General features: G+C 35.7%; 1 protein-coding gene across 1 annotated transcript in view; it reads left to right on the forward strand.

Annotated features, from left to right (window-relative positions):
- RNF2 (ring finger protein 2) overlaps positions 1-12,780 on the forward strand; it is a 30,323-nt gene that overhangs the window by 11,255 nt on the left and 6,288 nt on the right. The window contains 5 exon segments of the mRNA XM_043964493.1: positions 3,459-3,547; positions 4,454-4,541; positions 4,544-4,613; positions 8,069-8,284; positions 12,234-12,506. Of these exon segments, the coding sequence (XP_043820428.1) occupies positions 3,461-3,547; positions 4,454-4,541; positions 4,544-4,613; positions 8,069-8,284; positions 12,234-12,506 (734 nt within the window). The 5' untranslated portion in view covers positions 3,459-3,460.

Consider the following 12,780-nt stretch of genomic DNA (forward strand, 5'->3'; position numbering starts at 1 on the left):
ATCCAAGTCTTGTGATTCCAAGTCCAGTCTTCTGCATAAATGTGGGGATACATTAAATTAATGGGGCTCTGAGCTTATAGTTTTAAATATACAAGACCAGAGGAATCACTTAAAACCTAATTATTTAAAAATATATTGCATGTCAGAGGACTTGGGTTACTTTTACCTTGGGCAAGTCAAGTCACAGTTTCTTATTTCTAATATGGGGCTGGGATTGGATCCCTAGACATCTCCTTTCAGTTCTAAGTGTAGGCTGTTATGATCCTAAATGCTAATGTGATATAACTTAATTTTGATCGTATCTGACTCTGTGACCCATTTGGGGTTTTCTTGGCAAAGATGCTGGGCTGGTTTGCCATTTCCTTCTCCAGCTCATTTTTTTGTTTGTTTTTGTGAGGCAATTGGGGTTAAGTGACTTGCCCAGGATCACACAGCTAGTAATTGTTAAATGTTTGATGCCAGTTTTGAACTCAGGTCCTCCTGAATCCAGGGCTGGTCCTCTATCCACTGCACCACTTAGTGCCCCTCCAGCCCATTTTACAGATGAGAAAAACTGGGGCAGCTAGGTGGCACAGTGGATAAAGCACCAGCTTTATTATTAATTTTTTATATTTATTATTATTTTATTTATTATTTATTATAATTTATTATTATATTCAGGAGGACCTGAGTTCAAATCTAACCTCAGACACTTGACACTTAACTACCTGTGTGACCTTGGGCAAGTCCCTTAACCCTCATTGCCCAGCAAAAAACCAAACAGATGAGAAAACGGAGGCAAACAAAGTTAAGGGACTTGCCCGGGGTCACATAGCTAGTAAGTGTGAAGCTGGATTGGAACTAGTCTTCCCGACTCCAGAACCTGTGCTCTACCTGCTGCCCCACCTATTTTGCCCCATAACTTAATGTATTTAAAATATACTGTGTGTGTGTATTATATTTTTGAGTGAATTAAGAATACTGAATTCTCCTTTTAAAAAGTGCCAAACTTCATAAAAAGTAGTGAAGTATTTTACTAGGAATTCAGGACTAAATAACATGGGCTATAAAGTCAGGCCATATGCAATCAAATAGGCATTTATTAAGTACTTTTTATGTACAAGTTAATATATTTAGAAACAGTAAGTAAAACTTTTGGCTGGAGAGAAATAATGGAATATATCCCTTGAAGGGTAGATTGGGTGTGTTTTGTAGGTTATAGGTTTTTTGCCAAGGCAAACCCTTCTACATACCCAAGTGATCCTGTTCTCTTCCATTTTCTCTTGCAGTTTGTCCCATCTATCATCCCTACCCTCTCACTAATCTGCAGTGTCTCCCTGTCTATAGAGTTTGTTTCACTGTTTATATATCCGTGTTTCCCTCATCCTCAGAAAATCCTCACTTGATCCATCCATTCCTGGTACCATCCTGGATCTCTCCTCCTTTCTATGGCTAAACTCCTTGAAGGTTATCTACAGTAGTTGCTTCTACTTCCTTTCTTGTCCTTCTTCCTAACTCTGCAGTCTGGCGTCTATACTCATCATTCAACTGAAAGTGCTCTCCGAAGTTATCAATAATTGTTAAATGATAAATCAAATGGCATTATCTCAACCCTCATCCCCCTCCACTTCTCTGCTGCCTTTGACATTCTGTCTTCCTCTTCTCCTTGATGCTCTTCCATCTCTCTCTCTCTCTCTCTCTCTTTGTCTCTCTCTCGACATTTTTCTTTCCTGATTCTCCCACCTGTCTGACTTTTCCTACTCATTTTGCTGGTCATGCACCTCTAGATTATGCCTGCTAACTATGAGTTTCCCACAGGACTGTCCTAAGGCCTCTTTTTTACTCTACCCTTTCAATTGGTGATCTCATCGGCTCCTTTTTCTTGTAGGTCTTTCCACAAGGTTACTTTGTCATCTACTCTCTATGCATATTGTCTATACACGTTTGTCTACATATTTTCTCATTTATTAGAATGCAAGTTTCTTGAAGTCAGACTGTTTTTGCTTTTTTCTTTGTATCCCCAACACTTAGAATAGTGCCTCTGATACAGTAAACACATAAATGCTTCTGAATTGATTAATTGGTATATCATTTTATTAAGTGAATTGAAAATTATCAAGCAGCAAAACTCTTGCCTCATAAAGAAAATTCTTCTTGTGTCATAATTTTTCTTTTGATAGAACATATTTTTGCAGCTTACTTGGCAGATTGTGACAGTAAATCAAAATACAGTCAATCACCGTAACTCTTCTCACCAGTTAGCTCATATGTACTGCTTTTTCATTACAAGTTGTTCATTATCTTCAGATTCTATATTTTCTGCATATTCAGTTATCATTTACATATGGAGAATAACTATCAAATTTTTTTTTCTGATAAATTTTGGATGAGAAAAAGATTATTCAAGTACAAAATGTTTTAAAAATTGCTCCCTTACACTTTATTATAGAAAAACGGATTGCAGATTTGTATCAATAACTAGGCCCATGAAATTTGAAACTGATATGTGAACAATAGAATATGATATGAATATGAAAATGATATGTGAACAATAGAAATGACTATCAATTCATTAAATTATATCAAATGAAAATTTACATATACATATCTATTTAATGGCTAAAGATAATATCCTCTTGTGCTCTTAGCTTTCAGTTTGCTTAATAAAATTACCTTCTGTCTATAAGAAGTTTTTTTTCCTCCTTCTGGGAATATCTAAAAGAAAATCATTTTATGTATGGAAATGACTATATATTTAACATTTTCTATTATGGTAATGAAGGATATATATATCTCCCAAGAGATTGTAATTTTATTAATCGACTTAGAGAAATTTTAACTTGCTGCTAGAAGTAGACTTATAAAACATGTTTTTTTAAATGGAGAGATGAAAGGCTTTTTTTTTTAAAACTATTGGAGATTTATCTAAAAAATAGAAAATCTCTGCTGATCATTACATTTGATGATAAAAGGAGTAACTTTGGTTTTTAATATTTATCGTTTCTTTTCCTAATTTGACTCATATTAAAAAACAAGTTTTTGAATGATTTTTAATATCTCCTTTCCCCCTTTTTTTAAATGTGAAGAAACCATTCTCTAATTTTTAGAGTATACTAAATATTTCTTAGGTAAAATTTGAATTCTGGCTTTTTTCTTTTTTGGTGGGGCAATGAGGGTTAAGCAACTTGCCCGGGGTCACACAGCTAGTTAAGTGTCAAGTGTCTGAGATTAGATTTGAACTCAGGTCCCCCTGGGTGCTTAATCCACTGTGCCACCTAGCTGCCCCAAATTCTGGCTTTTAATTATCTTTTTTAACTGCATGGTATATATTGGAATTTCAACTTCTTAAGGAACTGTTATTAAGTTGATTTTTGAAAAGAATCATTTTTTGCCTTCAGTTAATTTATTCAAAAATAGTTTTGTGCTGTTTTTCTCCTGTTCAAATAAATAAACTTTTACTCTTCTCCCTTTATTTTCAGCAATGTCTCAGGCTGTGCAGACAAATGGAACTCAGCCTTTAAGCAAAACATGGGAACTAAGTTTATATGAATTACAGCGAACACCTCAGGTAATGTAAAACAAGATACATTTTAATTTGAAACATTGAGATAGATAAGAAATTTACACTTATAAGAAATGAGTTAGTTTATAGTTTATTTTCTATTTTTGACATTTAAAAACCTAAAACTATTTATAGATCAGGTAAATCTGTTTACTGTTTTTAAGGTTTTTAAAAAAATTATGAACCAGAAAACAGCCAACATATTGTTGACTTAACATTTTGCCCTACCTTGATAACTAAACCCTTCTGGTCATGGATAATGCAGATTAGATGATCAGTGGTACTCTGAGCCACGTGCCCCCTTGTAATGTCATTTTGCTTAGTAATTTTTTTTCTTTCTGTAGGAACAGTTAATGATGGTATGTAGAGCATGCCTTTATGAGAGGTATCACTTTATCACTGTTTCCCAATGTACAAGGCATATGCCTTACTAGTGTGCAAAACTTTTATTACTGAAAACCCTACATCTGTTGAATTTGAAATGACTCTCCTCCTCTTCTTTGTACCCTATTTCTCCTGCTTTCAGTTATCTCCTGTCTCACTTCCTTGAGCTTCTGAGTTGAGGTTGTACAAGGCCTAGTAGTTTTCAATAGACGATTTAGATAGTTTACTGGCCTTGTGGTATGATTGTGAACCACTGGTTCAGAAGATATCCTTAAAGCTGAAAAAGACTTCATCTAGTCCAGTTACCTCATTTTGCGTAAGAGAGAAATGAACCCTAATTAGTGGGAGAACCATTACTGTGAACCCGCAGGTAGGGCTCATAACTTCGAGTTTAGTATTCTTTATGCTATATTATACTGCCTGCCATTTAGTTATCTTTCAGATATTTATAGACATCTGTGATTTTAGGGATTTACAAAGAAAGAAATATGAGCATTTCACTCGAGGTTTTGTTTTTTCGATCTATAGGAAGCAATAACTGATGGCCTGGAAATTGTGGTGTCACCTAGAAGTCTACATAGTGAATTAATGTGCCCGATCTGTTTGGATATGTTGAGACTACTATGACCACAAAAGAGTGTTTACATCGCTTCTGTGCAGACTGTATCATCACTGCCCTCAGAAGTGGGTATGTTGTGGATAACTTATTCCATACTGCTTGCCATCTCAGAGATGGTAGGGGAGAGAGGGAGGGAGAGAATTTGGAACTAAAACTTTTTTTAAAAGAATGTTTTTAAATTGTTTTTATATGTAATTGAAAAATACTCAAAATTTTTAAAAGAAAAGGGATATGTTGAAACATGCTTTTAGGCTCTTAAGTTGTGTTAGAACACTGTTGCAAAGGAATTAGAAAGCCCCTAAACTATTAGAAAGTATTCCGATATCCTAAGAATTGTGGATGAAATTATAATTTTCATATATAGAGAAGAATAGATCTTTTTAAAACATGTTTTCTGGACACATTTATAATAAATAAAAAACATTAAAGTTACTTTGTGGACCTTGAAATGAGAAAAATACTTAAGATTAAGTAATGAGAAGAGTTGATTCTGTTCTTATGTTATCTTAGGAGAACATATATATATGACACATGTTTCTTGGGAAGATTGAAGATAGCAAGCCATATTTTTTTCCTAGTCTTTAAGTGGGTAAAATCACATCCCTATGGAGCATGGTATATACTATTTTAAGGCAAGAGCTGATAACACATTGTAAATAAATCTAGACATGAGTATGTTTCTAAGTTTTGTGTGCCAGTATGGGACAATTAATTATGAGATAATTAAAAAAAATATTTCCAGCATCGATTGTTTCTAGTAAGCATAATTTGTTCTTAACAAAATATAAAATCATGAAGAGTTCTTTAGATTTTTAGTTATTGGCAAGAGTTGGTTCAGTTTCTAAAATCTTTGTTTTGGGGGGGCAGACTAGCAAAATGAATGTTGCCCAACCAACCCAAGAAACTCAAGAGAAAGGCATTATGTAACAGAGTTAAGAACCTGAAACTCAATCTTCATTAAAAAACACAAAAACTGAACAGAGTAAAGTCTTATCAGATAGAATTGGGAAGCAAATATTTAGCAATCTCAGTGTCCCCCATTTCCCAACCCAATCTGCAGTAACTGGAAACTCTCAGGCTTGTGATTCAGTGAATGGCTATGGGAAATCTCTGCTGACCACAGTCTAAACCCTCCCTCCCAACTCCATTCAGCAGAAGACACCTTTTCTGATCATTCATATGAAAGAAGAAATAAATGACTGGCTGGGGAATTGCTGAAGAAATTAGTAATTCATGTTACCCAACTTAACTGGGCCCTCATTGCAGCAAAATTGATTCCCCATTTTACTTCCCTCAAAATCTATTCCAAACCTGCTCAGAATTTTCTCTTCCCTCCCTCCTCTCAGATGAGGACCTTTCCTCTTACTTTAACAGAGAGGCCATTTGATGGCCTCTTGACATCATTCTTCACTCTATCTCCCTTTCCCATGGTGTCTACCAGTCCCTCTCTTGTTCAAGATCATGAAAGCTATCTATACCTGCTGCCTCTGCTTTTCTCCTCACTCTTCAACCCTTTTCAAGACATCATCACTCAGCTGAAACTGTTCTTGCTGAAGTTGCCAGTGAGCCCTTCATTGCCACATTTAATGAGATCTTAGTCTTTATCCTTCTGGATCTGTCTGCTGCATTTGACACTGTTGACCACCCTCTCCTCTTGAGTTTTCAAATTTGCTTTCCTCCTATGAGAACTGCTTGTTTATGAGTGTCCTTTGTGGTTCATCATCCATAGCATGCCCGCTAACTGGGTGTTCCCCAGGACTCTGTCCTTGACTCTCTTCTTTCTCTGTACTCTTATCCTCTTGATAACCTTATCATTACTATGTAGATAAGTCCCAGATCCACCTCATTTCCACTGCCCCCCCCCTTCCATTATCACCAATTGCTTATTTCAAACCTGATCTTACAATGTCTCAAGTGCAACATATCCAAAACAGACATTATTTTACCACCAAACTTGCTACTCAGTGCCTAAGGTACTGCCATCTCCTAGTCTCTCATTTTTACAATTTTAGTGATACTGTTGAGTCCCTTTTCTGTTTCACTCTATCCAAAAGCTTGCCAAATCCCTCTTGTTTCTACATCAAACCATCATCTCTCACATTCAGTCCCTTGCCCCACCCTTAACTACTACCTTAGTTCATGGGCTTAGTTCTTGTCACACCTTACAATCACCTCCTAATTTGTCTCCCTGCCTTAAGTCTCTCCCCACTGCAATCCATTTCGTGCTCAGCTGCCAAACTGATTTTCCATAAGTAAAGATCTATTAACACACCTCTGTGCAGTAAATTCCAGTGGTTTCCAAAAACTTTCAAGATTAAAATGTATATTAATCTGTTATAATTTACAAAGGTAATAACAAAAATGGCATTGAGTGTATTTGAAATGTTGTTATAGTCCAGGACTGAGAATATAGAAGGAATAAGTTAGTGAATCAGAAACAATTTAGAATAGACTAGAAGGGAAGAGAAGTAACGAAGGGAATAGACAAGAATATAAGCAAAACAATGATATATAAAATAAAAGAAGTCAAAAGGGGGCAATAGGTAAATAAAGTGACAATTTAAATTCAGAGAACTTGGGATAGGGTTTATAAATGGGGAGAGGGTGTTGGGGATGGGGGATTCATGGGAATTACTCATCAAAATAATTTAAGCAAAGCTAATACAGGGACAAAATGGTGACTTAAGAGGAAAGGGATAAGATAAATTTTTTTTTTACTTTTTTTTTTTTGGTGGGGAAATGTGGGTTAAATGACTTGCCCGGTGTCAAGTGTCTGAGGCCAGATTTGAACTCAGGTCCTCCTGAATCCATGGCCAGTGCTTTATTCACTGCACCACCTAGATGCCCTAAGATAAATATAAAAGAAATAAATTGGAGGAAAACAGAAACCAGGCATTCTCAATAATTTAAATGTGAATGAATCACACCATTCACTGAAATTCAAAGATCCTGGCAAAACAGCAACAAACCCCACGTATCTGCTCTAAGAAAATTTAAAAAAACCTAAACATACATACAGAGTGGAAATGAGAAATTAGGACAAGCTACTTTGGAAAAACAGAAGTTCGAATTGTGCTAAAAGTTATTTCAAAAATAAATTCATAAAATCAAGAGAGATAAGTTATACTTTAAAAAAAACTAGATAACGAACCATTATCAGTGCCAAATGTGTGTGCTCCATAACATAGCATCTACCTCCATAAAGGAATCATAGAATTTGGGAGTTGAAAAGGACTTCAGTGGCTGTTACAAAAAAGAAATCCTTCCTGTGATATACCTAAAACATGACTGTCTAGCCTTTGCTTGAAGACCTTCAAGGACAGGAAACTCATCACACTTATAGAGGAAGCCCATTCCACTTTTACATCTGCGATACCACCTAGCTGCCACTGTTTAAATTTTTCTAATTCATTCATGCAACGATAGTACCATATAAAGTTAACAACCAATTGCAGACCAGATATTTTTCTTTTAACCTAAGCATATAGGCATTTTAGAAATAAATTTTCTTTCTTTTCATTTAGGAACAAAGAATGCCCTACCTGTCGGAAAAAGTTGGTTTCTAAAAGATCACTAAGGCCAGATCCAAACTTTGATGCTCTCATCAGTAAAATTTATCCAAGTCGTGATGAATATGAAGCTCATCAAGAGAGAGTGTTAGCAAGGATCAGCAAACACAATAATCAACAGGCTCTCAGTCACAGTATTGAAGAGGGACTGAAGATACAGGCTATGAACAGGTATGTGGGGAACAGGATAGTGAATAGTGGGGAAATGACTTTCTCAAGTGTCACTAAGCATTGGATTTACTTAAATTTAGACTTCAAAAATATCTAGGTGGCTTTTATTTTTAAATGGCTTATTGTAAAGGTAATTGTCAGTAAAACCATTTAAACATACTTTATGGCTATTTACATTTGAATAAGTGAATTTCAACATAGGATATTGATAATAACATATTACTCATTCTTGATATTTATGTATTTCTTTTGCATTAGTTTCCCTACTCTTGTTTTTGATTCTTCTTTCTTTGATCTTATTTCATGTAGAAATCCATCCAGGATGATTTCTTTGAATTCCTCTTTCCAATTTTATTTGCATCTTAATATTTGATTATACTTGTATTCCACCTTTTTTGCATCCGTCTTTATCAAGGATAATGATATTCAAAATTGGTTAATTCCAGTGCAAGGATTGTCACAGTCTCATTGTAATCCAAATTGCAGTCTAGATTTGCCAACAGTTGTAAATTGAAAGATGTTCTCCATTATGGCTATGAGGAGCTGACATAGTAATCTATATATCAGTGAGAATAAAGACTAGGTTATTCTATTTTGTTAGTAGAATCATGGAATCTTTGTGATTGAAGAACTTTGGAGGTTATCTAGTTAGCCTCTCAAAGCAGGAGTCTTCTCAACTACTGACGGGTGATTATTCTGCCTCTGCTTGAACACCTTTATTGATAGGACACTCATTCCCTTTACAATGCACCCTTTGGGTCAGCTTTTGTTATAAGAAGGTTCACCCTTCTACTGAACTGAAGTGTACTTCCCTCTTTGTTCTACCCATTGATTTAGATTTGCTTCCTGAAGCTTCAGAGAGCCAATATTTCACCTCTTCTGTTCATTTAGTTGAATAGAGGTATTATGTTCTCCCCAAACATCTATTTTGTAAGATAAAATTCACTAATTTTTTAACTATGCAATTATATTTGATTTTCAGATTGCTCATCAGTTGCCCTTCTCTGGAATTATTTTAATTTAACTAATGTCTCTCTCAAGAAATGGTACCCTGAATTCTTTTTTTTTCTTTTGTATCATAATTCTTTTAAAGTGTAATCTGACCACTACCAAATGAAGACTATTTTCAATCTGGACCGCCAAATTAATATAGCCAAATATTACCAAAAAATTTTAAACAAAACTACTGACTCATTGAGCTTAGTTGACTAAAAGCCCTAGTCTTCCTTTATCTTGTACTTGTTTTATACAACAAACTATATATAGGATTTTAAGTTTATCCATATGAGATTTAATGTTCTTAGTTTTGGCATATTACTTCAGGTTCACCCTTTAAAATCTTGATTTTGTCCTCCATGGTATTAAGCTATCTTTGGCTTTCTCATCTACACTCTGATTAAGCATATATGTTTTCATCCAAGTTGTTGATAAAAATGTGTACATCACTGGAGATGTTCCTTTAGGTTGGTGATGATTGATTAAACAATCCTCAAGCCATATTTCTTAATCCAGTCTCTTTATATTTCTCCTGTTCAACTTATTAATTAAGCATGAAGTATTACTGTGTGCTAGCCACTAAGTCGCTGAAGCCAAAAATGAAATAGTTCATGCTCTCAGAGCAGTTTACATTCTAATAGGGGAGTCAACATATAGGAATATAAGTATATACAAAATAAAAACAAAGTAGTCTAGGGGGAAAGGGCATACGCTTCTACTTATTGGGTTTACAGACTTCTAATCTCAACCTTTACGGATGCTTAAAGGGAAAAGCCCCATGAACCCAAGGAAAAGCATCTTTTATAGAACTCCTACTTTGTTGGGTGGGAGAAGAATACAGCTGTCTATCCTATTCTATTCTCAGGCACAGACCATTATTAATGTGAAGTTCATAAACATATTTGGATGTCTGTTTTTTCCCTGGTAATCTTCAGTCCTGTGTAAGATTATGATCAGGGAAGGAGGAGGCAAACTACAGAGGATATTACATAGGTAGTACTTTAAGAAGTTAAACCTGGGAGGGAAAAATAGTATGTTAAATGTTGGATTTAGAATCAAGAAGACCCAAGTCCAATTCCTGGTTCAGACAGTGACTTGCAAGCCATTTAATCTTTGTCTTGGTTTTTATTTTTTAATGTAAAATGGATTTAATAATTTCACCTTTGTGACCCTTATGTGAGATATGTGTAGAGCATTTTGTGCAAGCCTCAAAATGATATCTAAATTTTTATTCATTTTTCACTCGTGGCCAGCTCTTACTGACCCCATTTGTGGTTTTCTTGGCAAAAGTCCTAGAGTAGTTTGCCATTTCCTTCTCCAGCTCATTTTACGGTTGAGTGTTACAGTGTTAAGTGACTTGCCCAGGGTCACACATCTAGGAAGTGTCTAAGCCTAGATTTGAACTTGGGAAGATGAGTCTTCCTGACTCCAGGCCTGGCCCTCCATATACTGTGCCACCTAGTTAATATGAATATTAGCTATTATTTTATCATCAGAAAAATTCAGTGTTATCACCAGAGAGTTAGGATTTCTGTGTATGTCACTGCAATATATGCAGTTACAGTGCAGGATCTGTGTATGAACTTTCTACAATACGTTTTTAAATCTCAGGCTTCTTTTGGATGTTTCTGTATTCCCTTTTCCCACCTTGCTCATAGGCAGCTAGGTGATGTTCTGCACTTGGAGTCAGGAAGACCCAGATTCAAATTCAGCTTCTGACATTTCCTAGCTCTTTGATCTGGGCAAGTCACTTAACCTGTTGTACCTTCAGTTTCCTCATTGGTTAAATGGGGATAATAATAGCACCCACCTTTTTGTCAAGGTCAAATGCATGTGAGGTGCTTAAAGCCATAAAACCTTAAAGTTGTAACATCATCATCACTTGGTTTGTACTCAAAATTTAAACTAATTTTAATATCCTGTGTTAAAAAGAAATAGATAAGATTGGAAAACTATGTTGGTCATAATTTCTTTTTCTTTTCTTTTCTTTTTTTTTTTTAGTGAGGCAATTGGGATTAAGTGACTTGCCCAGGGTCACACAGCTAGTAAGTGTCAAGTGTCTGAGGTTGGATTTGAACTCAGGTACTCCTGAATCCAGGGCCGGTGCTCTAAGTGCAGGGGCAGCTAGATGGCACAGTGGTTAAAGCACCGGTCCTGGATTCAGGAGTACCTGAGTTCAAATCTGGCCTCAGACACTTAACACTTACTAGCTGTGTGACCCTGGGCAAGTCACTTAACCCCAATTGCCTCACTAAAACAAAAACAAAAAAGGGGGGCAGCTAGATGGCGCAGTGGATAGAGCACCGGCCCTGGATTCAGGAGGACCTGAGTTCAAATTCAGCCTCAGACATTTAACACTTACTAGCTGTGTGACCCTGGGCAAGTCACTTAACCCCAATTGCCTAGCCAAAAAAAAAAAATTAAGTGCACTTTTTCTTTTTCTTTTTTTTTCTTTTCTTTTTTTTTTTTTGTGAGGCAATTGGGGTTAAGTGACTTGCCCAGGGTCACACAGCTAGTAAGTGTTAAATGTCTGAGGCTGAATTTGAACTCAGGTCCTCCTGACTCCAGGGCCGGTGCTCTATCCACTGCGCAACCTAGCTGCCCCCACTTTTTCTTATTAAAATAAATGTTGGATTTGAGTTTTTTAGTCTGTCTTTTAAAACAAATAATGCATACAAAGGAAAGGTTACTAATTTTGCTGGAAATTCTCTTAGTAATTTTTATCCTGTATCACTTGTAATATAATACTGATCTTTAAATTCTGTTATGTTTTTTAATCCTTTCATTTTTTCTAGGATATTTTTTACAAGCTTGTGGTGGGGAAAATGTTTTTGTTATACCTTTAGGAAAGTCACCTTTCAAGATTTGTCTAAGTGTTAAAATACAAGACTGGCCACTTTTGTTTGGCTTTTAACAAGGCTAATTAGTAATATCATATAACTTTGCTTGTTAGGCTGCAGCGAGGCAAGAAACAACAGATTGAAAATGGCAGTGGAGCAGAGGATAATGGGGACAGTTCACACTGCAGCAATGCATCAACACACAGTAATCAAGAAGCGGGGCCTAGTAACAAAAGGACCAAAACATCAGATGATTCTGGATTAGAACTTGATAACAACAATGCCACTGTAGCAATAGATCCAGTAATGGATGGTGCTAGTGAAATTGAATTAGTTTTCAGGCCTCATCCCACACTTATGGAGAAAGATGACAGTGCACAGACAAGGTAAGTGTGCTTTAATTTCAAAAGATCTGAAGTATTTAGAATTCATTTTAGAATGAAAATGGACTTAAAGCATCCTGTTCCTTATACATAGGAGATATTTAATGCTTATTGAATGTAATCCTTGTTTTAATTTTTATAAATAGTAGATGGCCTTGAAATGATAGGTATATACTTTCTAACAGGGACTAATTGTCAATAGAAGGCACCACTCTCCTTACAGTCATATAGGTTTGTAACCTTGCTGTTATCCTTAAATACTGGCTCCTTCATCACA

The sequence above is a fragment of the Dromiciops gliroides genome, chromosome 4 (assembly GCF_019393635.1).
Source record: "Dromiciops gliroides isolate mDroGli1 chromosome 4, mDroGli1.pri, whole genome shotgun sequence".
NCBI classification, from domain to species: Eukaryota; Metazoa; Chordata; class Mammalia; order Microbiotheria; family Microbiotheriidae; genus Dromiciops; species Dromiciops gliroides.